The 25945-nt window shown below is 41.0% G+C and overlaps 1 protein-coding gene across 1 annotated transcript in view; it reads left to right on the forward strand.

Annotated features, from left to right (window-relative positions):
* Window positions 1-24355: 24355 nt before the first annotated feature.
* Window positions 24356-25945, forward strand: part of LOC101164782 (peptidase inhibitor 16) — a 33879-nt gene continuing 32289 nt past the window's right edge. Inside the window, exon 1 of the mRNA XM_004086309.4 lies at window positions 24356-24749. Within this exon, the coding sequence (XP_004086357.1) occupies window positions 24492-24749 (258 nt within the window). The 5' untranslated portion in view covers window positions 24356-24491. The remainder of the gene's footprint in view (window positions 24750-25945) is intronic.

The raw sequence follows: 25945 nt of genomic DNA on the forward strand, positions 1-25945 counted from the left end.
CTGGTTTTACCATCAATTTACATTTCAGTTTGACTAATTCTGACAAAAATAGTTGAACCTCAGATCCAGGAACGGTTTCCTTCCTGGTCGTGGAACAGTAGACCAGCTCTACACCCTATTTAGGGTGCTGGACGGTTCGTGGCAGTTCGCTCATCCAGACAAAATGTGTTTAAGTGATATGAAGTAAGGCGTTCAACTACGTCCCCCGTGGTGTCCTATGGAGGGTGCTCTGGGAGTATGGGGTCCAGTCTCACTGAGGGCTGTCCGATCTCTGTATGACCAGTGCATTTTGGACTCTGGCTGGGCTGCCCTCTACCACCGGTTCTGTTTTTATTTTTATGGACAGATTTTCTCCAACTAGGAACAGGAAGGGGTCTGGTTTGAAGACCACAGGATTTCCTCTCTGCTCTTTGCAGATGATGTCCTGTTGACTTCAACGAGCTGGGACCTCCATAATGCATTGGGGCGGTTTGCGGCCAAGTGTGAAGCGGCTGGGATGAGGATCAGAACCGCCAACTCTGAGGCCATGGTTCTTGACTGGAGAAAGGTTTTCCCTCTCTTGGTGGGTGGAGTCCTCCTGCTCCAACTGGAGGACTTTAGGCGTCTTTGGGTCTTGTTCACAAGTGACAGAAGATTGAGACTGACAGGCGGATCGGAGCGGCGTTTGAGTTATGCGGTCGCTGTTCCGGTCCGTTATGGTGAAGAGAGAGCTGAGCCAAAAAGCAAAGCTCTCAATTACTGGTCGATCTTTGTTACAATTCTCACTTATGGTGTTGAGCTCTGGGTCATGACCGAAAGAACTAGGTCCCAAAAACAAGCGGCTGCGATTTTCCTCTGTAGGGTGGCATTCCGCTCCCTTAGAGATAGGGTGAGAGGCCTCGGAGTAGAACCGCTGCTCCTCCTCATCAAGAGGAGCAGGTTGAGGTGGCTCGGGCATCTGGTCCATATGCCTCCTGGACGCCACCCTGGGGAGGTGTTCCAGGCATTTCCCACTGGAGAGAGGTCCCGGGGAAGACCCAGGACACACTGGAGAGACTACGTCTCTCAGCTGGCCTGGGAACGCCTGTTGGTCCCCCTGGAGGAGCTGGAGGAAGTGGGCGGGAGAGGGAAGTCTGGGCATCTTTACTTAAACTGCTGCCCCACGTCCCAGCCCTGGGTAACGGAACCAAATAGATGGATGAATAGTTGATGCATGAATCTTAAGAAAATTATTAATCAAGTACTGAATAATTAAAAATACATCTAGTTTTAAGATTAGTTGAGAACCAAAAACCCTCAGATCTCTCTATTTTGTTTTGTTTTTCTGCAGTTTTTACTCTTTTTTTGTGTGCTTTTCTTTTGTTAATGTAGAGAAAGAGGTTTTTCACACCAGTAGGTGGCAGTGCTGTGCTGAAAAGGTTTGCAGTCAACTTGTGAAGCAGCAGAATTTGGGTTTTTGAAGAAAAGGGAAATCTCAACAAAAAGTGTTGTGACTGAAACCAGCTCCATCTCTGGTTCTGCTCTAAAGAAATCCCCCTGTTGGTCATTTAGGCCGCGCCTCTCCCTCCTCTTTTCTGCTGTTTCCTCCTCATCCCCTCTTTGTGTTTGCATCACCCTTCTCCCTCCCCTCCCTGTAAGGGTGGGGTGCCTCACTTTGGCTGCCATGTCTCCTCCATCACTCCCTCCTTTGGTTGTTGTGTTTCTAGTTTTTCTCCTTTTCACATCCTGTTGGATTTTTCCTCCTGCTGTTTTTCCTCTTTGACGAATTTTTCTCTTCTTCTTCCCCAACTTTCTATTTATTCTTTTCAAATCCTTGTCTTTTCTGTGACAGTGGTTTCCTGTTTTCTCTGTCACTCTTCAATCACTACCCTCCCCATCCTCCCTTGACTCAGGGTGTGGTTCTGGATCTGTCGGTATACATGACTCATCAGCAACAACTTTCTTGAGTTTGGCCCAACACATGTCTCCTCCATTCGGGACATTTTTACTGTTTTGCTTTTTCCTAGATGTTAGATCAGAGTCATGTCACTCTGTCCATATTCTGTACAGACAGCATCAGACATGTTCAAACTAAGAATAATACTTCTTATTGTCTTTCTTGAATCAAGTGTGCAGACATTAGGAGGTTGCTGGCAGCAGAGGTCGCCTCTCTCAGCAGTGGGACCAGAATGGGTCGTCTGCCATTAGTTCTTGTCTCATAAAAAGTGGATTGTTATGCCAACAGCAACAGTTTGTTTCAGAAAATACCAAGTGGATTCCATTTTTATGAATATCAAAAATAAGTAAACCTCATCCATCATGCTGTTGGCGGTTCTTGTCTTTGCTCTTTGGTGCTGTTCCGCCTGAGCCAAACCCACTGACATCAAGAAGGGTTTTCTAGCAGCTGGGATCATGTTCTGGAATGTCCATGGAGAGTCACGCTGCCTCTGAAGTTCCTTCAATTACCCCAAAGACTCAGGCTGATATTCAGGAAAGATCATAAAACCTTTGACTCTCATGAATGGAGGATCCAAAAATGCATGGGCCTGGGCTTGTGGCAAGAACTCGGCTCTAATGAATGAACATTAACTTCACACAAACTCAAACATGACAAAACCAAACCATGAAGCAAGGTTGGAGGGGCCAAAGACATCATCTGTTAAAGATGAGCTGAAACCAGACTGGGGGATGTTTAGCAGACAGAAAACAGTTGTGCATGACGACTAAAGGTAAATAAAAATGTGCAAGGAAAATTCAATTGACTAGCACTGATCCACATGGAGTCACAAAGTACCTTAGAAAGCATCTCAAATGTTTAAAAATGTTCTGTTTGTGTCCTTAAGTTCCGGACACACTAAGTAAGTGCAGGAGAGAAACAAAATCTATGATTGTTTTCCTGTTTTATGTTTGCCAGCTTAAAATAAATTGACAGACTATTATCCTAATGATAGGTTCATGTAAAACAATGATATATACACAGACACATACACACCCACACACAGATTTGCTTTCTTTTGAACTTGAAAAGAAAGGAGGAGGTTGCTAATTGTGCAGGTAAATTGGAGATAAGATCTTATTTTCCCAAAGTAATAGTGACAAAACCAAAGTGTTGAGGAAGAGTATGAAGAGCTGAATACCCAAAATCCTGCAACAAATCTAAAAGCACAACCCTTCTTGGTTAAAAGCATAGACACATAATGAAATGACTAATGAAACTAACACAACTCTAGTGGTCATTTGAGGAACTGCAACATTTATCACAAGTTTCCTTCAAATCCAGGAAAAAAAAGTAAGGACTTAGCTTAAACCTGCTATTAATGTTATATTGTGAGAAAACATTGATTGATATATACTGACTTTTTTTGTATCGGTAAAATCCAATAAAGTGTTAAAAAAAAATAAGCTTGTGCTTCCAATAATTCTGAGAATCTAGCACAAGCTTCTGGCACCATTAGAGGTGTCGTATGTAGTTTGTTGTTCAGGCAATGTTTGATCACATTATTTAATCACAAATAACACAATCTGATATTATTTTATTCTTTTTCTTTTTAGAAATTCTCGACTTTTTTTTCTAAGTAAGTGGTGGGGGAACTAAGGTCCAGGGGCCATATGTGGCCCGTCAAACTGGAATAAATGATATTAATAATCCTTGACTATTATTTCTTTTCTCAGTGACTCTGGTGTCTCCCCATACATGCTGCTCTGTAACCCTTGTGCTATCCTAGGCACTTTAACGTTGGGAGTTGGGTCATCTAGACCCACTAGACAGTGCTCTGAACCTTTTTTCTTTAATGATTTGTGATCTTCACTGGTGTCCATGGATTACATTACCCAATGTAAGGGTGGGGTCATCTAAGATAGCACGAGGGATAAATAAATTGACCTCTGTGTAGGTGCAGAAAGTTAAGCTGCATTCATGTGGTATTGGAGGATTTGTTGTCTTTCTGACGTTCATGAGTGTTTTCTGAGTCGGACAGTCATTTTTCTGAGCATTCCAACATCACATAAGCGCTGCATTCCTCTAATTTGCGTTTTTCCCTTAGGGACATCAACTCATTGGTGCAGTTAGCACTAAAATGAGAACAAAAGCTGCAGTTTTGAAATAAACCCCCCAAAATGTTATGTTCTAATATACAAATATCAAGTTTAAATCAAAATTGAAGCATGTTTTTGTCTAGATTCCATGTTATTTCTTATGAGTTGAGCTACCAAAACACTCCACATATCTGGCCCTGGTCCGGCTCTCTTGTCAAATTTTAGAACCCTTTGTGGCCCACGAGACTAAAAGTTTGTTCACTCCTGAGCTAAGTACACCAAACTAATCTATGAAAGCTCTCAAAACCATGACTCCATGTTGTAAATCAGAGCATTTGGTTTCTGGGTGAGGTCTGGCGTTCAGACCAGTGAACTTCAGAGTTTGACATTGTATCTAAGGAGTGGTCAACCTCCTGTGACAACACTACTGTGCATGTGCAAAGCAGACAGCTCCATGAACAGATGATGGTGGCGATGATGGCATTCATGTAAAAGTTCACATATTGCATGCATGGGATTTGGCTCAGATTTCTCGAAGTAATCATAAGCATATGGAATATGCAGGCCCACACCCACCGCTAACACACACACACATCCACACCCACCCAAAGACACACCATGGTCTGTTAGCCATTAGCAGCCAGTCAGTGACGGAGGGTCACATGGGCTGGGTTCTGTACAAATACTATTCACATGGTGTATGGATCTGTGTCTGTCTGTCTGTGTGAGAACAGCCTACGATCCAGTTGTTGGAAATGAGAGATTTCTGTCTAGTTTTGTAGATCTTTTTAGATCAAGTGTTGTCACAATTATTGAAGATTCAAACTTTCAGAGAAAGAGTCAAGGATCTGTCATGGAAGACCTGAGGTAGACTTAGCAAAACAAACAAACAAACAAACAAACAAACAAACACTAATGTACTAAACAATTTGGTATACATATTACAAAATACTGAAAGGTAAAATTTAAATTTTACAAAAGAAAAAGGCAACAAGCCAGAAGTCTGACCTGGAACAGCTTAGTGGAGGTGGAGAAAGCACAAAAACTGCAGCAGCTGGGCCAAAGGGACTTTTTCTGGTCAACCCTTTCAACAATCTCAGTGAAATGTACACAGTTGAACTCTGGTCTTGGTTAATGTACAGACGAGCTTTTTTTTGTTTCAAAGAGTACATACCCAAAGGACCAAGAAATCTCAAAGTGTTTAAATCATGGAAAAATATTGTAAATTCCATATTTACATGTGGTGATTTTATTTTTATGAACAATATTGGAGCTTAAAAATGAAATGTAAAAACAGAGAAATCTGTCAGTGATGAGGATAATGAATCCGGTGGAATGCATATTAAGTTTCAAAACCTTAAAGAATTTGTGCCAGTTTTGACATAACTCTAACTTTTTGCCAGTGTCTTTAGCTGTGAAACACAAAACTATTGGCCTATCAGGTTTTTTATGTTTGGGAACACAATTTTTAGAAATAAAATATGTTTCTATGTTACTTCTATTTATTTTGGATTTAAAAAACTGCAGCAATTATCCCTCTGTTCTAATTAAAAGAATTTGGTGAAAAATATTTGTACCTAAAGTACATTTAGTTAGCTTTTTAACACCAGAGCTGTTGATGGTGACACCTCAATAATACACGCTCTTTGACATAGCGTCAATTTCCAACTGTTAACACAGTCAACGTGAATCCGGTAATTCTGACGCAGAGAAAAGCAACTTTTCATATCAGCTTTAGACCTTTATGCATATAGAATTTTCTTCTCCTGCGCAATATGGCTAAGATCAGAATTGTACTATCTAAAAGTGATGTCGAAAAACTCCTCCATGCGTTTGTTACGTCTAGGTTGGATTACTGTAACTCTTTGTTAGCAGCGTGTCTTAAAGGTTCCTTAAGAAGTCTCCAGCTTGTTCAGAACACAGCAGCTAGATTGTTAGCAGGAACTAACAGAAGAGATCACATCACTCCTGTGTTAGTTTCACTTCAATGGCTCCCAGTTGATTCTAGAATTACGTTAAAATCCTCCTTCCCAGAATTTCTAAAAGTACAGTTGGAAGTAGAGCCTTTAGTCATCAAGACCCACTTTTATGGAATAAGCTCCCAGCTCATGTAAGACAGGCCGACACAGTTTCTACATTCAAAGTTAGGCTTAAAACAGACAGACTTATTGCCAGACTAGCTACAAATCAGAGAATATTTAACCTACCGGTACTATTAACATCTTTGAATTAAACCTAATAACAATAACTATGACAATAATTTGCTAGTAGGCTGCTCCAGATCCTGTCTGCATCCCAACCCATGTATGACCCGACCCGAGCTGACCCTTGCACTACACACACTTCAAGGGATGATCATACAAATATTTTCAAGGGACCTCCAGATCCCGCCTGCACTACAATCCATCTATGGCCATACCCACAGACTACGACGGAGTTTTAGGGCCACCAAAAAAAAAAGAAGTAAAATTACGAGATTTTAAGTCGTAAATTTACGAGAAAAAATCTTGTAAATTTATGAGATTAAGGTGGAAGTGAGCATACAGAGCAGCAGCAAGTGAACGCCGCGCAGCAGCAGAGCAGACCGACCAAACTTAGTGCAACAGGTGAACTGAATGTTCATTGATAATGTTCCAAATGTTTGGACCCTCATTTTTTTGATTTACGATTTATTAATGTTTTATTCATTGATGGGTGGTTTGCAGAAATCTCTGCAGTGCCTTGATGAAGAAATCAGTCCCTGCAGCTGTCCACTTGAATCCTTTCTTCCTCCACCAGATCTTTACGTTTGTGTGACGCTTCCGTCTGAGTAGCAGCACTTTTTGGGATTATTAACGTTCTAATGCTAATATAACAGACTATTTTCATTCCTCTTTATTGTTTTATGTTGAAATGGGACATTTCATCTGCAGGAGGGGGCGTATGTAACACTGTTTAATTCCGCAATGGTGATCCGATGACAGGTTCATGTCGTAAGGTGACAAATGAACTTCAGGATGTGTGAATGAAAAGGAGAATAAAGGCCACACCCAAAACGTGTATCTGAACTCCTTATTTTACAAATGAAACTCAGCTTTACTGACACTGAACCCCAGAAAGGCGACTACACTGACAATAGTTTGATTTTGAATCGCAAAAAGGTTCAGAATCTCTTTGTTTTTTAAACCTATCCAGAAATAAAGCTTCACAAAAGGCTCCACATATTTCATCTTCAAACTAGGCTCAGATTAACTGAAAACTTTGCTGTTTTTTCCTCGTTAATCTATGACTTTTAGTGAAAGTCTTAGATTAAATTTATCGTAAATTATCGTAAATTTACGAGATTTTAAGTAAAATTTACGACTTAAAATCTCGTAATTTAACAGTAATGACTTTCTTTCTCGTAAAGTTACGACGTAAAAGTCGTACTCTTCCTACACTTGGCTGTGGATCGTCTCGGGACCCCAGCCGTCCCCCAACTTCATCTGGATGAAGCTCCTCTGCTGGACTTCAAACATGTAGTTGTAGTGTTTGATAGGGTAATTCTTCTCTAAGAGTTCTGGTACATTGCCTGTCTGTCCTGGGGGAGGATCCCTCCTTCATGTGGGCACCCCTGAGGTTTCTTCTTTTTTCCGGAATCATTTTTTTATAGGAGTTTTTCCTTACAGCGAAGGAGGGTCTGAGGCACATGTGTCAAAGTCAAGGCCCAGGGGCCAAATGTGGCCCGCCATGTCATTTTATGTGGCCCGCGAGAGCATAAAAGTTTTTAATTTCTTAAAATAAAAATTTTCTTTAGTTGATTACATTTTATTTATGTGTAGCTGTAATTATTCAATGTTTGCAGGTCTTATGTGTGTATACAGAGATATTGTTGTCATCAAACCACTAGTTGGATGCAATGCTGTGTCCAGCCTTTTTTGGTAAAATGTTACACGTTACACATGTTCTTTCTCGCTCAGTTTTATGTTATTTTTCTTTATCCACTTGGACAGTTTGAACCTTCATTAATGGCGTTATGCTAGAATAACAATCAAACATATGTTTTCTATGCAACTGCAGTTGTCACTTAAAAAAGTTATAATACATAAATAATGAGTTATTTAACATTAGGGAGTAGTTACATTTATTTTTTATTACATTTAGTTACACGTATAAGTTATATCTGGGCCTTTGAGGACAGCCACTTTGCTGAAGTGGCCTTGGTGAAAATGAGTTTGACACCCCTGGTCTAAGGGCAGAGATGCCCAGTTTAGTTTAGCCTGTTTAGTTAAAGTTTAGTATTCTTCTATTGAATTCTATGAATTTATGTTCTTTATGATTCATGTTTATTACACAACTACCAGTTTAAAGCCCATTGAGACGACTATTGATGTAATATCGGACTATATACACTGACCAAAAATATAAACGCAACACTTTTGTTATTGCTCCCATTTTTTATGGTATGAACTCGAAGATGTGAAACATTTTCCACATACACAAAATAACCATTTCTCTGAAATATTGTTCACAAATCTGTCTAAATCTGTGATGGTGAGCACTTCTCGTTTGCCAAGAAAATCCATCCCACCTCGCAGGTGTGCCATATCAAGATGCTGATTAGACAGCATGATTATTGCACAGGTGTGCCTTAGACTGGCCACAAGAAAAGGCCACTCTGAAATCTTCAGTTTTGTTTTATTGAGGGGGTCAGGGGACTCAGACAACCAGTCAGTATCTGGTGTGACCACCATTTGCCTCATGAAGTGCGACACATCTCCTTCGCATAGAGTTGATCAGGTTGGGTTGTCTATTGTGGCCTGTGGAATGTTGGTCCACTCTTATTCAATGGCTGTGCGAAGTTGCTGGAAATTGGCAGGAACTGGAAGACGCTGTCGTATACGCCGATCCAGAGCATCCCAAACATGCTCAATGGGTGACATGTCCCGTGAGTATGCTGGCCATGCAAGAACTGGGATGTTTTCAGCTTCCAAGAATTGTGTACAGATCCTTGCAACATGGGGCTGTGCATTATCATGCTGCAACATGAGGTGATGTTGTTGGATGTACCGCACAATAATTGGCCCCAGGATCTTGTCACGGTATCTCTGTGCATTCAAAATGCCATCAATGAAATGTACCTGTGTTCTTCGCCCATAACATATGCCTGCCCATACCATAACCATGGGCTACTCGATCAACAACATTGACATCAGAAAACCGCTCACCCACACGACGCCACACACGCTGTCTGCCATCTGCCCTGAACAGTGTAAACCGGAATTCATCCGTGAAGAGAACACCTCTCCAACGTGCCAAACGCCATCGCATGCGAGCATTTGCCCACTCAAGTCGGTTACGGCGACGAACTGGAGTGAGGTCGAGACCTCGATGAGGACGACGAGCATGCAGATGAGCTTCCCTGAGGCGGTTTCTGACAATTTGTGCAGAAATTCTGTGGTCTCAGATGATCTTGAAAGTGGACATGCTGGATGTGGAGGTCTTGGTCTGCGGTTGTGAGGCCAGTTGGATGTGCTGCCAAATTCTCGGAAACGCCTTTGGAGACGGCTTATGGTGGAGAAATGGACATTCAATTCCCTAGCAACAGCTCTGGTGGACATCAGCATGCCAATTGCACGCTCTCTCAAAACTTGCGACATCTGTGGCATTGTGCTGGGTGATACAACTGAAGATTTCAGAGGGGCCTTTTCTTGTGGCCAGTCTAAGGCACACCTGTGCAATAATCATGCTGTCTAATCAGCATCTTGATATGGCACACCTGCGAGGTGGGATGGATTGTCTTGGCAAAGAAGAAGTGCTCACTATCATAGATTTAGACAGATTTGTGAACAATATTTCAGAGAACTGGTTATTTTGTGTATGTGGAAAAGGTTTCACATCTTTGAGTTCATACCATAAAAAATGGGAGCAATAACAAAAGTGTTGCGTTTATATTTTTGGTCAGGTTAAATAAAATTGAATTGAATTGAAGGGAATTGAATTGAATTGGATATACGTATACAATTGCGTAAATGGTTGAAGAGTTATGATAGTTGAGTGAATGTTAACACCCGAGCTTAGCTTAAGCTAAAGGGTTAATAAATGCAACTGTTGTTCAGGGCTAAGAAACAACAAACAGCAGAGTGAACTGAAAACTGAAATCTGCTGTCAGACACAGCTGGAGACACAGCAGAAAGCCAAGCAACTAACCATAAATCTGAATGTAACTTTATTAGCAAAGAAAACACACATACACACAGCAAGCACACATACTTGAATACTTTATTAAAGTTATCCAGCTGTTTTCTTACATTACGTCATCAGGGTTTCTCCCCCAGATTGTGTAGCAAAATGTGTATAAGGTTCTCATTCATCAGCTGAAGTTGCCTGTAAGTTGGGTCATGGCATCTAGTTTTCTTTCTTGGAATGTTTCTTCACTCATCCAAGTGGTTCTGTTAGTCATATTTATGAAACTAACTCTAATTCTTCTTTGCCAGTAGCTGTGCTCTCACATGGGCAGTGACCAGCATGTTCAAAGGAGTCACTCTGTCCAAAAGCAGATGCAACGCATGGAGGCTTTACCACCAGTCCAGTTCAATGATGGGAGGGAAGGAATTCCAGAGAAACCCCTGCTGAATTATCTCACCTGCTTATATGTAATTCCTTTAAAATGTGTCTTCCACACTCCCACAAAGAAGAACTCCCCAACACTTTAGGTTCCAGCTGCAGACTGTGCTGTCTCGGAAACAGGAGAGGATTGATGGCAGGAAGACTCATACTGAATATACTCCAACCCCCATCAGGAACACGTGTTGTTTCTGTGTCCATAGCGTGTCAGTGAAAAGAACACGTATATAAGAACTCTGTTGCACTGTCGATAACAGATCATGAAACCCAATCTCTGTGGACATGCACCTGGCTGAAAATTGTGAAAATTGCTCACACCCCACATAGTGCACTAAGTGGAAAGCAGGGAAGTCCTGCATGTGGACGCACTTCAGAACCAGCAGTGTGATCCTACACCTTGTTAAAGTATTTTGTCTCCAAAGCAAATTCTCCTTTCTTTGATTTTGTCCAGTGACTTCTTACTATTATAGGGGAATGTAGCGGTTAAGATCCAAGCAGTGCAGTGCAGGGGTACTCATTACATTGGTCGCGATCGACCGGTCGATCTTCGAGGACATGACGGTAGATCACAGGCCAGCAAAGATAAATAACCAAAAAAATAAGAATGTGCATCTTAAAAATCCGTCGTACATACACAAACACACAATTAACCCTTGTGCTATCCTAGGCACTTTACCATTGGGAGTTGGGTCATCAAGACCCACTAGACAGTGCTCTGAACCTTTTTTCTTCAATGATTTGTGATCTTCACTGGTGTCCATGGATTACGTGAAATCTATCCACCTTTATCCACTTTTGTCATGGTAGGGAGAACACGTCAATGCAAGGGCGGGGTCATCTAAGATAGCACAAGGGTTAATGACCCTTACACCAACAAATAGGCAAGGCAGGCAAGGCAAGTTTATTTGTATAGCACAATTCGTACACAAAGTAATTCAAGGTGCTTCACAAAACAGAAAAATGCATTAAAATCACAATACATCATAGAAATAATCAACGTAAAATTTACTTTAAAAGAAAAGAAAAGAAAAAAATAATGATAATTGAAAATTGATTTAAAAATAAAGGAAGGAAAGGAAAGAAAAGTGCAGATAGGACCTTTCAGTCATATACACGGCTAAACAGAAATGTTTTAAGTCTAGATTTGAACATGAACACAGAAGAGGCCTGTCTTACGACTTCAGGGAGGCTGTTCCAGATTTTAGCTGCAGAATATTGAAATGCTGATTCCCCTTGTTTAGTTCTGACTCTGGGAATCAACAGGAGGCTGGCCCCTGTGGTCCTCAGAGTACGAGATGGTTCATATGGCACTAACATGTCAGAGATGTATTTTGGTGCTCGGCCATGGAGAGACTTGTACACAAGCAGAGCTGCTTTGAAGTCTATTCTTTGCAGAGACCTGAGCACAGGACTAATGTGATCATACTTCCTGGTTCTGGTCAGGACTCGAGCAGCAGCATTCTGGATGTACTGAAGCTGTTTTACAGCTCGTTTGGAGAGGCCGGTGAGCAGGCCGTTACAGTAGTCTAACCTACTGGAGACAAATGCATGAATAAGTATCTCCAGGTCTGGCTTTGACACTATGTTTTTGATTTTGGCAATGTTTTTCAGATGGTAAAATGCCGCTGATGTTACTGACTTGATATGGCTGTTAAAGTTCAGGTCAGAGTCCATGATTACCCCTAGATTTCTGACTTTATTTGAGGGTTTTAGAGACAGAGAATGAAGGTAGCTGCTGACACTTTCTCTTTGTTTCTGTGGGCCAAAAATAATAACTTCGGTCTTGTTTGAGTTTAGCTGGAGAAAGTTGTTCTGCATCCACGCACTGTTGGAGGCAGTGGCTGAGTGAATCCACCGGCCCATATTCACCTGTTGTCAGTGACACATAGATCTGAGTATCATCTGCATAGTTGTGATAAGATATGTTATTACTGCGTATTAACTGCCCTAGTGGCAGCATGTAGAGGTTGAACAGAAGGGGTCCCAGGATCGATCCCTGGGGCACACCACAAGTCAAGGCCATGTAGTCTGAGACACAACTCCCAATTTCAACAAAATATTTCCTGTCTTCCAGATAAGACTTGAGCCAACTTAGGGCAGATCCAGAGATGCCAACCCAGTCTTGGAGTCTGTGCAAAAGGATCCCATGATCAACAGTATCAAAGGCAGCACTCAGGTCTAGTAGGATTAAGACAGTGACTTTGCCATCATCAGTGTTCAGGCGGATGTCGTTGGTTACCTTGATAAGAGCAGTTTCTGTGCTATGATGGGGTCTAAAACCTGACTGGAAAACATCAAATGAATTGTTTAATAAGAGAAAATCAGTGAGCTGTTGGTAGACAACTTTTCAAGGACTTTTCCTAAAAATGGCAGATTAGAGATAGGTCTGTAATTATTCAGTACACTGGGATCAAGACCGCTTTTCTTCAGGAGAGGTTTAATGACTGCAGTTTTTAAGGCCTCTGGAAATATTCCAGATTGAAGAGACATGTTAACTATTTGAGTAATTGATGGCAACACACTGTTCAGGACAGACTTTAGAAATCTAGTGGGTAACACATCAAGGCAGCATGTAGACGAGCTCAGACGGGTGATGGTCTCTTGGACAGTTTGGTCAGTGACAGGTACAAAGTGAGTCAGCTTAGAGTGAGTAGGTGGCTGTTCGATAGTTATATGTGTTGTGGAGTTGATAGCTTTTTTAATGCCCTGAACCTTGTCATTAAAAAATACAGCAAACTCATTACATTTAGGTGTGCAAACCAGTTCTATTGGTAGCTGGGTTGGAGGGTTAGTTAATCTGTTTACTGTTGTGAACAGGACACGAGAGTTGCTGCTGCAACTCAGTAGCGGTTTTAGGCACGGGCCATACGGGCGATCGCCCGGGGCGGAAAAATGACGGAGGGGCGGCGCCAGCGGCTCAGCTCTTGTAAAATACTTTATGCATCACTATTGGTTTACTTATATCAGGTTTACTTATATCACAGAGTTTGTAACAGCCTGAAACCTGGCGGCGCCCCCGCCCCGCAGCTGCGCTCCCTGCTGTCTTTGAGAAGTAGACGCAAATGTGTGTGAGAAGGAGAAGGGAGGGGGCGCGGGGTGAAGAAGGAGAAGGGAGGGGGCGCGGGGTGAAGGGTGCAGGCTGAGGTGAGCACGGAGCACAAAACGCATGCGCAAACCTGGCTGGATCTTCTTCCAGGGGGGCAACGGTCGCGGGCCGCGGCTCAGTGCTTGATGAAAAAATAAAAATAAAAATTGCGCCGCCATGTAGCGAATTGGCGCCCCTGGGTGCAGCTGCACGCGCTCCTGCTGGAAATGTTTGACGAACGGGAGGGGGGGGGGGCTGCGGGTATAAAAAAGGTATAAAAAAATCATGCTTTTTGGGTTATTTCAAATAAAAAATGGGAAAACAAAAAAAAATTCTTCACTTAGATGACAGTTGGTTTAGTCGACAGACTTGATACCTATGTCAGGACATTTATGCTAAATGCAAAAACATCTGAAATATGGAGAAAAAAGGTCAAAGCTGGTGCCCAATTTAGAAAGAAAAGAGAAGAAGAGGAGAAAAGAGACAAAGAAAAGGGTATTATCGCATAGCTAGATGCACGTTTTCTAAATTCGAATGCTACCTGCCCAACAACAACAACGTTGCAGAGGAAAAATCTCTTGTTTGGTCTATCATGACCAAAACTGAAGTAGGCCCAAATATTGCAAATAACGTCATTTTTAAGATATTTATTCTTAAATGTTTGCTCTGCCTTAACTTGTAACATTAGTTATGATTCGTGTGTCTGTCTGCTCTGCTGTAACACAAAGTTTTTGTTGTGTTTTATTGTTGTATATTAGTTCATAATGTTAAATAAGCTGTGATGGTAGCATGCTGCTGCTGCTGCTGCTGCTGCTGCTGTTAGCTTTTCAAAACTCAAGTTGATCAAGTCATACCTGAGATCACCAATGTCTCAGGAGCAACTCACTAACCTGCTGTTGTTAGTATCAATCATTCAGGGGGGGAGCAGAATTCATATGATGACGTTATTGACAAGCTTGCATCAGGAAGGCCACAAAGGTTAGGTTTTAGTTAGTGTTTTCTCTTCTTAGTGCTGCAGTTACATTTATTCTAATAATAATAATAATGGATTGGATTTATCTGCGCTTTTCAAGACACCCAAAGTGCTTACATTATGTCCATTATTCATTCACTCCTCATTGATACTTGGTGATGGTAAGCTACGGTTGTAGCCACAGCTGCCCTGGGGCAGACTGACAGAGGCGTGGCTGCCATTTCGCGCCTACGGCCCCTCTGACCATCACCGGGACCATTCATGCACATTCACACACCAGTGGAGCCACACTGGAGGCAAGGAGGGTGAAGTGTCTTGACCAAGGACACAACGACATTTTGGCTGGTGGGGGCGGGGATCGAACCGCCAACCCTTCGATCATTGGACGACCCGCTCAACCACCTGAGCCACTGTCGCCCAATTCTAGTGTATTATTAGTGTGATTTGTAGTTTATAATATTTATTTCAGATTGTTTGTGTTTATTAAATATTTCCTAACTGTATTTTCTGTTACAATAAATGGACAAAGTGACTCTATGGGGGGGGGGGGCTAGAGGAGGGCCTCGCCCGGGGAGTAATTCAGGGTAGAACCGCCACTGCTGCAACTTCCAATGATTTCAGAGAAGTACCTTTCCCTTGTTCTGCATAAGATCTGGTTGTAAGCGTACAACTCCCCCTTATACATTTCATAATGAACCTGGAGTTTTGACTTGCGCCAGTTTCGCTCAGCTCTGCGGCACTGTTGTTTCTGTGCCCTGACTAGATCATCGTTCCTCCAGGGAGCTTTCTGTCTATGTTTTCTAAATTTAAACTTCATAGGGGCAATGGCATCCAGAACATTCAAGATGCTAGAAGTAACAGAATTCAGCATTTCATCAACATTGGCACCAGCGGCGTTTTCAGGGTTAATCATTTCTACAAACTGTGCCCTAGTGCTCTCATTTATTTGTCTCCTTTGGACAACTGCAGGGCCAGGCGGTGGTTTGGGAGCAACAGACAGGTCAAAGAATACACAGAAATGATCAGAGAGGGCGACATCAACCACACTGACATTGTAAATATTAACCCCCTTTGTGATGAGCAGGTCCAGAGTGTGCCCTCTGCTGTGGGTGGGGCAACTTACATGCTGAATTAGATCAAAGGTTTCAAGGACAGCATTGAGCTCTTTTGCATTTCTGTCATTGACATTATCAACATGAACATTAAAATCACCTGTAATGACTAGACCATCAAAGTCTGTGCACACAACTGAGAGCATTTCAGTGAAATCATCAATGAAACTTTGGCTGTGCTGAGGAAGTTTGTACATGACTATGCAGAGTGAGGAGTTTGTTTTAACTCAATCTTAAAGGACACATACTCAAATGATGAAAACACACCAAATGATAGTCTGCGGGTTGCAATATTATCTCTAAACAGTGCAGAAACACCTCCACCCTTTTTATTTTCTCGTATTTCCGATTCATGTTTGTAGTTGGGGGGAGTTGATTCGACTAGAACTATGTTTCCTGTGTTTTTGTCAAGCCATGTTTCAGTTAAAAACATAAAATCAAGATTAAAAGAAGAGATAAGATTATTGATTAAAAATGATTTGTTGCATAAAGATCTGACATTGAGTGCAGCAAGTTTGAGATTAGTTTCCTTGGGAATGGTCAAAACCTTCTTGCAAGGGATATCAACTAGATTTCTTTGATTGGACAGTCTAACTGCCCTTTTTTGCATTCTACGTGGTGCAACTACAGGTATAGCACCAGAAGGAAGCTGTTCATCACAGGGCCCCAGTTTGACATAACCTTTCCTAGGACACTGGGGGCCCGTTTCATCCTAGCTCTGGGGGATAGCACGTCTGGACAGAGCATCCTTCAGGGGGGTATTCCAGAAAGCAGGTTATGCTAGCTCCCACGGTAAGTTTGAGGCTAAGGAAGTTGATAACCTCAGCTTTCAGTTCCAGAAATGGAGGTATGTTTCAGGGTAGGTCAAGTTGCAATGGCAACTCATGCTCTGAACATAACCTGGTCTGGAGCAGGTTTAGTTGAAGGTTAGTTTGTTTTCAGAGAGGTGAAGCAGCATGCCGTGTCCATTTGAAGATGATTTAGTGGATGAAGAAGCTCAGATAATACTTTTTCCACCGTGAGAGGGTGATAAGACCACGTATGGATGTTGGAAAGATAAACGTTTTTACTTTGATCTAACTTTATTATTTGCTTCAGTTAAGATAATTAAAAATATTTTTTTTGTTAAATCAGTTTAAAATAACACGTAGTTTTCAGACAGTTACTTTGCTTTCATTCAAATTATTTCAATTAAGTAGGTGTAATTTTGGTGCCGCTGTTAGATCGGCACCGCAAAGGATTGTGGAATATCATTCCCTTTGCCTGTCTGGACGGATTTGGGTTTAAGTGTGGGTTTTTGACCAAATGTGTTTAGTTGTTTAGCTGTTTTACTGTGTTTTACCGTGTTTTGCGAGTTATTTTGTCCTACTTTGCACAAGTCTGCACCATGAGGGAGAGGGAGGGAGAGGATGATGAGTTTATATTGCACCCCTACAGTCACATGATATATTGACAATGTTGGAAAATTCCTAAATGAATGAATACTGTAAACACACACTCTTTTGTTCTTTTTATTGTTACAAAAATGAGGATCTGCCGGCTCAAACTTAAACATATGATAGTTCAAGAATTTTGATTCATTACGATGGAAAAAAGATTACTTGAATTGGAGTAATATGACATTTAGTTAAATAAATATGTAAATTTGAGTTGTACAAACAATTATTGAGTTTTATAGACGTAAGAAATTAGGTTGAATACATTTAACTCAATTACTTGCTACCAATAGAAGTAATTCATTTAAGTTGGCAAAATTGTATAAGTTATATATATATATATATATATATATAAATATATATATATATATATATATATATATATATATATGCGTCACATGAAAATGGAAATAATATTAGAAACTCGTGCGTTTACTTTGTCTGTTCTTCTACCACAAGCAGAAACTCTTTCTTTTTCTGATGCAGCCGTGTTACTTTTTTTGATGGACGTATGATCTTCATACGCCGTCATTAGAATCTCAGACTCCGTCTCACTGAAGTATAGCGCTTTCTTTTTTTCTCCACGCGTTTCCATGGTGACTCCGGAAATCGGCGATCCATTGAGAATGTCTTCATGTACCTGCTGTGGATGAGCATTAACCCAGGGTTACCAAGTCAAGCGTAATTACACCAACTCATACCCGGTCTTTTGGAACCGACATACCCAGAGTAAGCAAGTTCAGGAGGATTTCAGCCAGAGTTAAGGCTTAAAGTCAGGCTAGTTTAAACATGCTTCCTGGAATACCCCCCTGGTGTCTAAGTAATTCATATTCACAATAGACACATTAAATACATTACATTTCAGATGTGTGTAACATAAATTGAATTTCAACCGTCAGTAAAAATGTTTTACTTTTATAACTTATCTTTTCTTCTCTGCAAAGAAGGAAAGTGGGATGATGGCCGTATTGAATGTGCACTTTGAAAAGCTTCAACTTGTTAATAACGGCGACAGTTTGTGTCAGATCAGGAAGTGACTTGCCATTCCATTCAGTGAAAAAGTAAGAATCTTCCCGTTCTCCCAGAAACGTCCTGTGTTCATCTTTATACTCTGAATTTCTCCATTTTGACCATGAGGGTAACAGTCTGCACGCATATAAATCTTTACTTATTTTTTCATGCATTGAGCGTAACCCCCACAAATGATGATGACACTTATGTGTCGGAAGCAGCATCAAAACTCACACACTGCCAAATTACTTTTATTATTATTTATTATTTATTTTTAACAACCTCTGATGGATTTGAGTGTGTTGCATATGAAGTGAAACACAATATAGAAAACATAATAACTACCCGACTGGTTTTTCACTGGCGGGAGACGAAAGCCGAGCTGCTAACATATTGGCTGCGTCACAGAGCTGTCCGTGCCCACGGGTAGTACGACTGCGAGTAGTGGCAGAGAGGGAGAAGTAAGCAGAGGAGCACATAGTATAGTTTCCTCACCAGAATCAACACCCATGTACTTGTACACATCTTCAACAGCCAAACAGCACGGACGTCACTTCTGCTCACAATCCCCTCACTCATGGTGAGGAACTTTACACCCAAGATTCCCCACTTCCCATGAGTCTTAGGTGCTGAAGGCGGGGCTAACCCCCAGGTCACCACAATGTAATGAGACGCAAAGAGCCCGCGTTTATTGGCCGAGAGCCGCATCCAGCTCGAGAGCCACGTGTTCGCCACCCCTGCTCTATCACATTGTCAGAAGTCAGAACTCTGTCTCCCCCTCTGGTCACCAGCGGGAACCATCTCCAGAGTTCTAACCCCACTTCCTGGATGGTGCACACCTGACTGTCATTCACTCAATTAATCACAACATACTTAAACTCTGCACTGAGCTGAGCTCAGTGTGAGGTATTGTTTGTGCCGAGTATTATAGTTGGAGCTGATTTTCTGTTTCTGACTATGTTTCCCTGCCCTGACCCTTGCCTGGATTCTGATGCTTTCATGACAGTTATCAACTCCTGCCTGCCTGACCCTGATTTAGCTTTGTGGACTTTTAGCTGAGCTAAGAAACCTCCTGCAGTTGGATCTGTCTGCCTGTTCTTGTGACACAAATGTTTGCGGCTGGTTTTAACCTAAATTTTGTGATGAAGATGAAAAAAGTCAAAGTGGATTTTGACAACCAGATCCTGCAAACAGACTTTTAAGGTGTGACTTATAAATGAAGCAAAATAAAGTTACACAACCGTTGTAAAACTGGTATTTTCTAAACATAAAAATAAACTTGAATTCACTGTGTCCTCAACTTTGTTATCTGCATGTCTAAAACGTTCAAGAATCAGTCGCCCCATATTATACCGAGCAGCTTCTTGTTCCTTGAGAACAACTGTATCAATAAATCCATATTTGGAGGAAACACCTGGTTTTGTCTGTAAACAGCAGCTTTATCCCTTGTGCTATCCTAGGCACTTTAACATTGGGAGTTGGGTCATCTAGACCCACTAGACAGAGCTCTGAACCTTTGTTCTTCAATGATTTGTGATCTTCACTGGTGTCCATGGATTACATCAAATCTTTCCACCTTTATCCACCTTTGTCATGGTAGGGAGAACACGTCAATGTAAGGGGGGGGGTCATCTAAGATAGCACAAGGTTTAAATACCTTTCAAGTTGAAGGCTTTTGTTCGTTTTCCTCTCTGGTTCTTTTCTTCCTAAAGGAAACTTCGGCTCGGGGTTTGGGGATCACTGCTGTACTTGACTGAACATCGGCAAAGAGTGGGGAGGAAAGACTCCCTATGAATGCTGTGCTGTACACGGAATTCGTTTCAGCTTTGGACAATGAAATATTGCATGGTCTGATAGGTCTCATTTCCAGCAGTGTTTACTTGGCACATTTTGGACCCTGAAGTGTGTCTGAACACCACGGTTTACCTTGATCCTATCCACCTCATTAAGACCAGGGTTCTCAGCTTTGGACGGATACTCAGTAATGAAGAAAACAAATTTTAATTCAACAAGTTGATGGACTACGGCCTCTACCCTCTACCAACAGCCTGTTTCCCAACAGAAAAGAGTCAAAAGGCATAATGAACATTCAGGGACTCATTCAGCAGGTAATAAAAATAACAAATAGAAGTTTATTTTACACTGAGCACTACGACTCAAAATTGCTTTTTTTTGTTGAGGGAAAACTGGAGACTTGGACCAGATTTTGAATCAGTTCTGACTCTCTGGAGCAGGCAGAGGAATGAACAAATGCTTTGGCACCACCCTGCAGCTTTCAAATCTGCAAATAGTATTGTAGACGAACTTATTTCTGACTGTGCATCTGAGGCTGTAAAATCCAATTCAGCTGAAAGCTCAGAGAACCCATCATATCCTACAATTCCTCCATAACCTTCAGACCCAGACCCATGAATCTCAAACCACGTACCACAGACTCCACGAATCAGAAGGGAGGAATCTTGGTGAACTTCTGAAATGAGGGCTCATTTATCAAAGCTGTCATGTAGGGGTCAGTCCACACATGTGCAGTGTCTCCCTGTAGACGTCCAGTATAGAGGGTTGTGTTGGGTTGCACATGGTGACCCCACAGGGCTCTGTGACACCACCACCTTTTTTTTTCTTTGGCCCGCTCTCACTCACACACTGAGGATTGTGATAAGCTGTACAGTGAAATGTGAGCCTGTGGGTCCAGCTGGGCGTGTTATGATGTGATGTACTTGGCTGAGAAAATGAAAACAGCTTTAGCGAGCATTCACCCTCCAGCAGTTGCAGAACTGGAGTAGACCAGCAGTGAGTTGGCATCCCTTCAGAGGACTCATTTTATTTAACCTTAAACTCTAATCTGATCTCAGCATCAGTCTTTAGTCCAGACTTAAAGACTTAAGAATGTCTCACCTGCAGTCCAAGCTCTTTCCTCAGAAGTCACGGTGTGTTTGCAGCTTGGCCAGGGCCCACCTCTGCTGACTACAAACCTGCAGATGGGCAGATAGGACCCCTCCCTCTCTGTGAGGTGATTTTGTTTCTCCCCACAGATCTCAGAGTTTCAAACTGCAGTTTTTAATACCGCTGATACTTATCTGTCAAAGTAACCTGGTAACGAAACCCAAAAACAACAAAACGTGCTTTTGAGATCAGCTGTCTTTGTTTGGATGATGTACTTAGAGATTGAGGATGAAGCAGTTAATTGTCCAACAAAATACAGAATGCAAATAGGTACAACATTCTCCAACAGATGAAATAACAATGGCTGCTTCATCTGTTTTTTTTATGTACTAATGCATGAATTTTACAGAGAGATTGTTGCACATGGAGATGTAAATAAAACTAAAAGTTGCTGCCAATATTAATATTTAATTTTTGAAAAACATTTTTATCAGGAAAAGGTTTAGATTGCCAAAGGCAGAGAAGGAGGTGAAACCAGGGGCTTGTTCTCACCCTTAGTAATGTTTCTGTCTTTGCTGAGTCAGCAAGACCCAACAGATATCAGGGAGTGAAGGCAGCCAAAATCTTTTCCAGCTGCCTTTGTTGTCATCCTCAGTGCAGCTTGAATGTCCCCCTGTGCGTCCAGACGTTGGCTGGCTCTCAGTAGTAACTTTTCAAATTCAGTCCAATGCAGATTACATTTTGTAGAAATTCTTCAATACCAGTCATTGATACAGATTACTGGTAATTTCTTATTTGTTTTTTCTTTCAAGCATATTATTTGTCATCCTTAAAAACAAATACCATCCAAAAAAACTGGCCAGGCAACTTTAATGTGCAAGTTTAGAAATATAAACCCATTCTTTCTGAAATCCTCTACTCGTGCCGTGCTGTGTTGCCAAGGGTAACACGCACAACTTGAGGCTCCTCTGGTCACGTGACCAAAGGAGCAGTTAGATTAAATTAAATTGAGTTGGATAGACACAACAATTAAGTTGAATAAACTTAATTCAATTACGTGTTACCAATTGAAGTGATTCAATTAAGTTTCTTTTTAGAGTGTGAGGGCAGGGATGCCCAGTTTAGTTAAGTTTTGCCATTAGCTATTGGGTTTTATGACTGACTTCATGTTCTTATACATGCACAATTACCGGTGTGAAGCCTGTTAAGAAAAGTATGTTGTAATATTGGGCTATATAAAGAAAACTACACTGAATTGAATTGATGTCAGCAAAAACGGATCCGTCCATCATTCCAGTCCAATGTGTGGAAACACTTTGACTTTAGCAAAGTCATGTGACCATCCAGTTTGCTAGAATGTTCTAAGAATGTTCCCTTTGGAATCTTTGGATGTGGAAAAACAACAGTGGGCTGAACTTTAGGAAACTAAAATGTGAATGGATTTGACATTCATTCTTGTTTACAGAAAGTATTTCATGGAAAAAGTCAGTAAAGGGTTTGAGAAATTAGACTTGTTGTATGTGTTACATCCCAGTGTGAAACCTTATAACAAAACATGAGCTGACAGATTTTTGTTTTGATTGAGTCATAGAGCAAAAGAGCTAAGCATGGGTTCCAGCGTAGAGAGAAGTACACATCAGGAATAGCTGAGGTCCTTGTTTCATATTGAAGCATTACCTGTTAGGTTTTGGAAATGAGAATAATCTACTTTGTTGTATTTTGAGTTTTTGAGATGTATCAGGGTAAAACAGTGGCTTTCACATCCAGAAGGTGTAAATGTTTAATAATAAAATTAGGTCTTATCAACTGATCAATGACTCTGGCTGATGCTTCAGGGAAGATATCAAACAGAGCTTTTATTGTTGCTGAAGAACAGAGTGTTAGAAAGGAAGGTGGGGTGAGAAGAGCAGTGGAGGTGAGGCTGATGCACAAAATAAATAACATGTTACATTTTTCACTTAATTTCTTTGAAAACCAATTTCGCCCGTTGGTGAAAATTGTGTAAAGTTCAGAACATATTGTTTAAATTCAAATAATTCTCACATTTTGACATTATAATGCCAACCAACCTGCTTCATGTGTCCAAAAACACAAAGGTAATTATGCTTTTTCCATTTTCGGCTATCATTTATGGAGTATTACTGCAGAACTGTGCATGATATCTGACCTTCACAGTTTTAAATATCAACTAAAAACTCACCTTTTTAGAATGTCTGTTAATACTTAGTAGTTGGTGGCATTTAACTTTTTTCTACTTGTTTTATTGAATTCTTATCTTTTATGTGACTTTTTTTTTCATTTAGTAAATTTATGCCGGTGCTTTAAACATTTTCTGTGTCAATTTTAAATAGTATTGTTATCTGTATTTTTATTGTAAAGCACTTTGGTACCCTGATGGCGTTGTAAAGTGCATTAGAAATAAAGTTTCATTCATTCATCACATGTTTTATCAAGTCTTAGCTAGATTGAAAAAGACAATATTTAAAACATATATATATGCACAAATATAAGATTTGAGGTTTTTATGGAAAATGTAAAATATAAAAATAAAAATATTTTGATAATTGGAATTCTCAGGTAGTCATTTTTTGTCAGAAAGATCCAATGAGGAAGCGCTGATCATGACTTCACAGAGTGAAGTTGTAAAAAAACATTTTGTGATGTGGGTTTTTCTAAAGCCAAAAGAAGCTAGAGAGACAGAAAAACAGAGGAAAGCAGAAAAGAAAAGGCTGCATTGACCAAAGAGTTTGAGGATCAGGCTGTGTTTGTTGTGCGTACCAGTCGGTGCACTGATTGTAATGGAAAATATCTGTCTGATGTTGTGTCTGCATTTGTGTTGTTTTGGGATTTTGTGGGTTCTTGCTGAAGAACCCCCTAAAAGGATGGGTTGATCTTTTTATTTAAGAGGTTTAATGAGCAGATGAGACCAATGTACAAAACCTCCTATCTGCTCAGTTTAGGAGTTGGACTTTTTACAATAAATTGTGAGAACTCCACATTTTAAGTGAATCTGCAATAAAATCCTGCTAGTTTTTTATATGACAATACAATCACTAGACACAAACCTCCAATCATCATTAATCAGAATATTTGAAACACTTTTGTTTCCTTAAAAAACGTATCTCTTCAGATAGGAGGTTTTGTATTTTGGAATCAAAACAGAGGCAGAGATGATGTGAGTACGTACTGTGTGTTTGTGAGAGGGTGTTATGAAGTGTGTGTGTGTGTGTGTGTGTGTGTGTAGGGGCGGTCCTCCCCTGCCTAAAGCCGGCTTGGAATCAGAAAATTCGGCAGAGCAGAGTGAGAGGCAGAGAGAAGAGAAGACACACTCACACACCAGCAAAGTTACCTTCTGATCAGTCTGACGCACAAAAACTTCACTGGACACGTCCCAGAGGACTTAATTTCCCATCATGCACCAGGAGAATCTCTCACATCTCAAGGGAACTTGGACCCCATGGAGTAAGCTGGTTGGAGTCTCTGGCATGCCGAGCATGGGACCGATCCAACCACAGAGAACAGCTCCGCTCTGGGCCCGGCTGCTTCTGGTGGCTCTCCTGGTTCCTGGAACCTGGAGCCTTCTCACCGACCAGCAGGAGGAGATGTTGGTGGAGCTTCATAACCACTACAGAGGACAAGTTTCGCCCTCTGCTGCAGCCATGCTGCCTCTGGTAAGATGCTTCAGGTCTTTCTAATCATCTCAAACCAGCGAGTATTGAACTTACACTGATTCCTCCTTACCAGCAGCTGTAGGCATCAAGAGTCCAGAGTCCACACTCAAACAACTCAATGATTTATGTGACTAACTTTAATACCATAAGCCTTCCAAAAAAAGCTTACAATTGCCGTCTTCAATCAAAATTTACTTGATTAGTCTTCTGCCAACAAATCACAAATTCCCATTTTAATTCTGTTCAATTGTGCTTTTGTGAGGAATATCAGGACAATTGTTTCAGTCCTTAAATTAGCAAAATATAATAATAATTTCACTTTTAAATAAAAATTTAGTAGATCTTAAAAATGGCTAAAAATCCATCTGTCGTAGAGCTTTTTCACTAAAACTTAATTTAATCATTTGTGCAACAGAAAGCAATAGGAGAGACGCTATGAGAGGTCTGTAATTTACAGATGGACATTTACAGGTTAAATCAACTGGAGAAAACCGTCAGATCTAAAGGCTGTCTGGTAAATGGGTGAGATGGCATACATACTACACAGTCTAAACCCAAACATGCTCAGTGTTTTTTGGTTCCCATTGTTCTCTTTGGCCAGCTCCCATTACTTCCCTTTTATACCATGGTCTGGGGGAATTCTGGATTCTCATTAGCTGCTGGGTGGGCATTAAAAAGTGATTTACCACAGTGATAAATAACGTATGCCTAAAAAAGTAGTTCCGGTGACATACCTTAAAAGGTTCTATATCACTGCGCTGGCTTCTTTAAAACAAACTTTAGCTTCAGTATCTGGACAAAAACAAGCGGTAGGAGGTGAACTTTCTCTTTGAATTGAAACCGATCAAATAACAAGAATAAAGTACTAAAAACTAATTAAACTGAATGTTTCTATCTTTTGTAAGTGATCATGGCATAAGAGGGATTATGGCCATCGAGGTGTGCATTATCAGAATTAACGCATTTCGCTGTAGCAACCATCCTCTGCTTCACATCAACGGTTCAGGCTTCCACAGCGCGCGTCTGAAAATGCAAACTTCGTTGGAAATTAACCCTCACATAACAATCCCCCGGTTAGCACTTTGACATACTCCCATGTTGGTGGTGTGCGATACATGTATGGTATTACCATCCACCAAGAAAAAAACAGAAGGAAAAAGTATGAAATAAAGATGAAACTATTTTACATTTTCTAT

Source organism: Oryzias latipes, chromosome 7, assembly GCF_002234675.1.
Source record: "Oryzias latipes chromosome 7, ASM223467v1".
Taxonomy (NCBI): Eukaryota; Metazoa; Chordata; class Actinopteri; order Beloniformes; family Adrianichthyidae; genus Oryzias; species Oryzias latipes.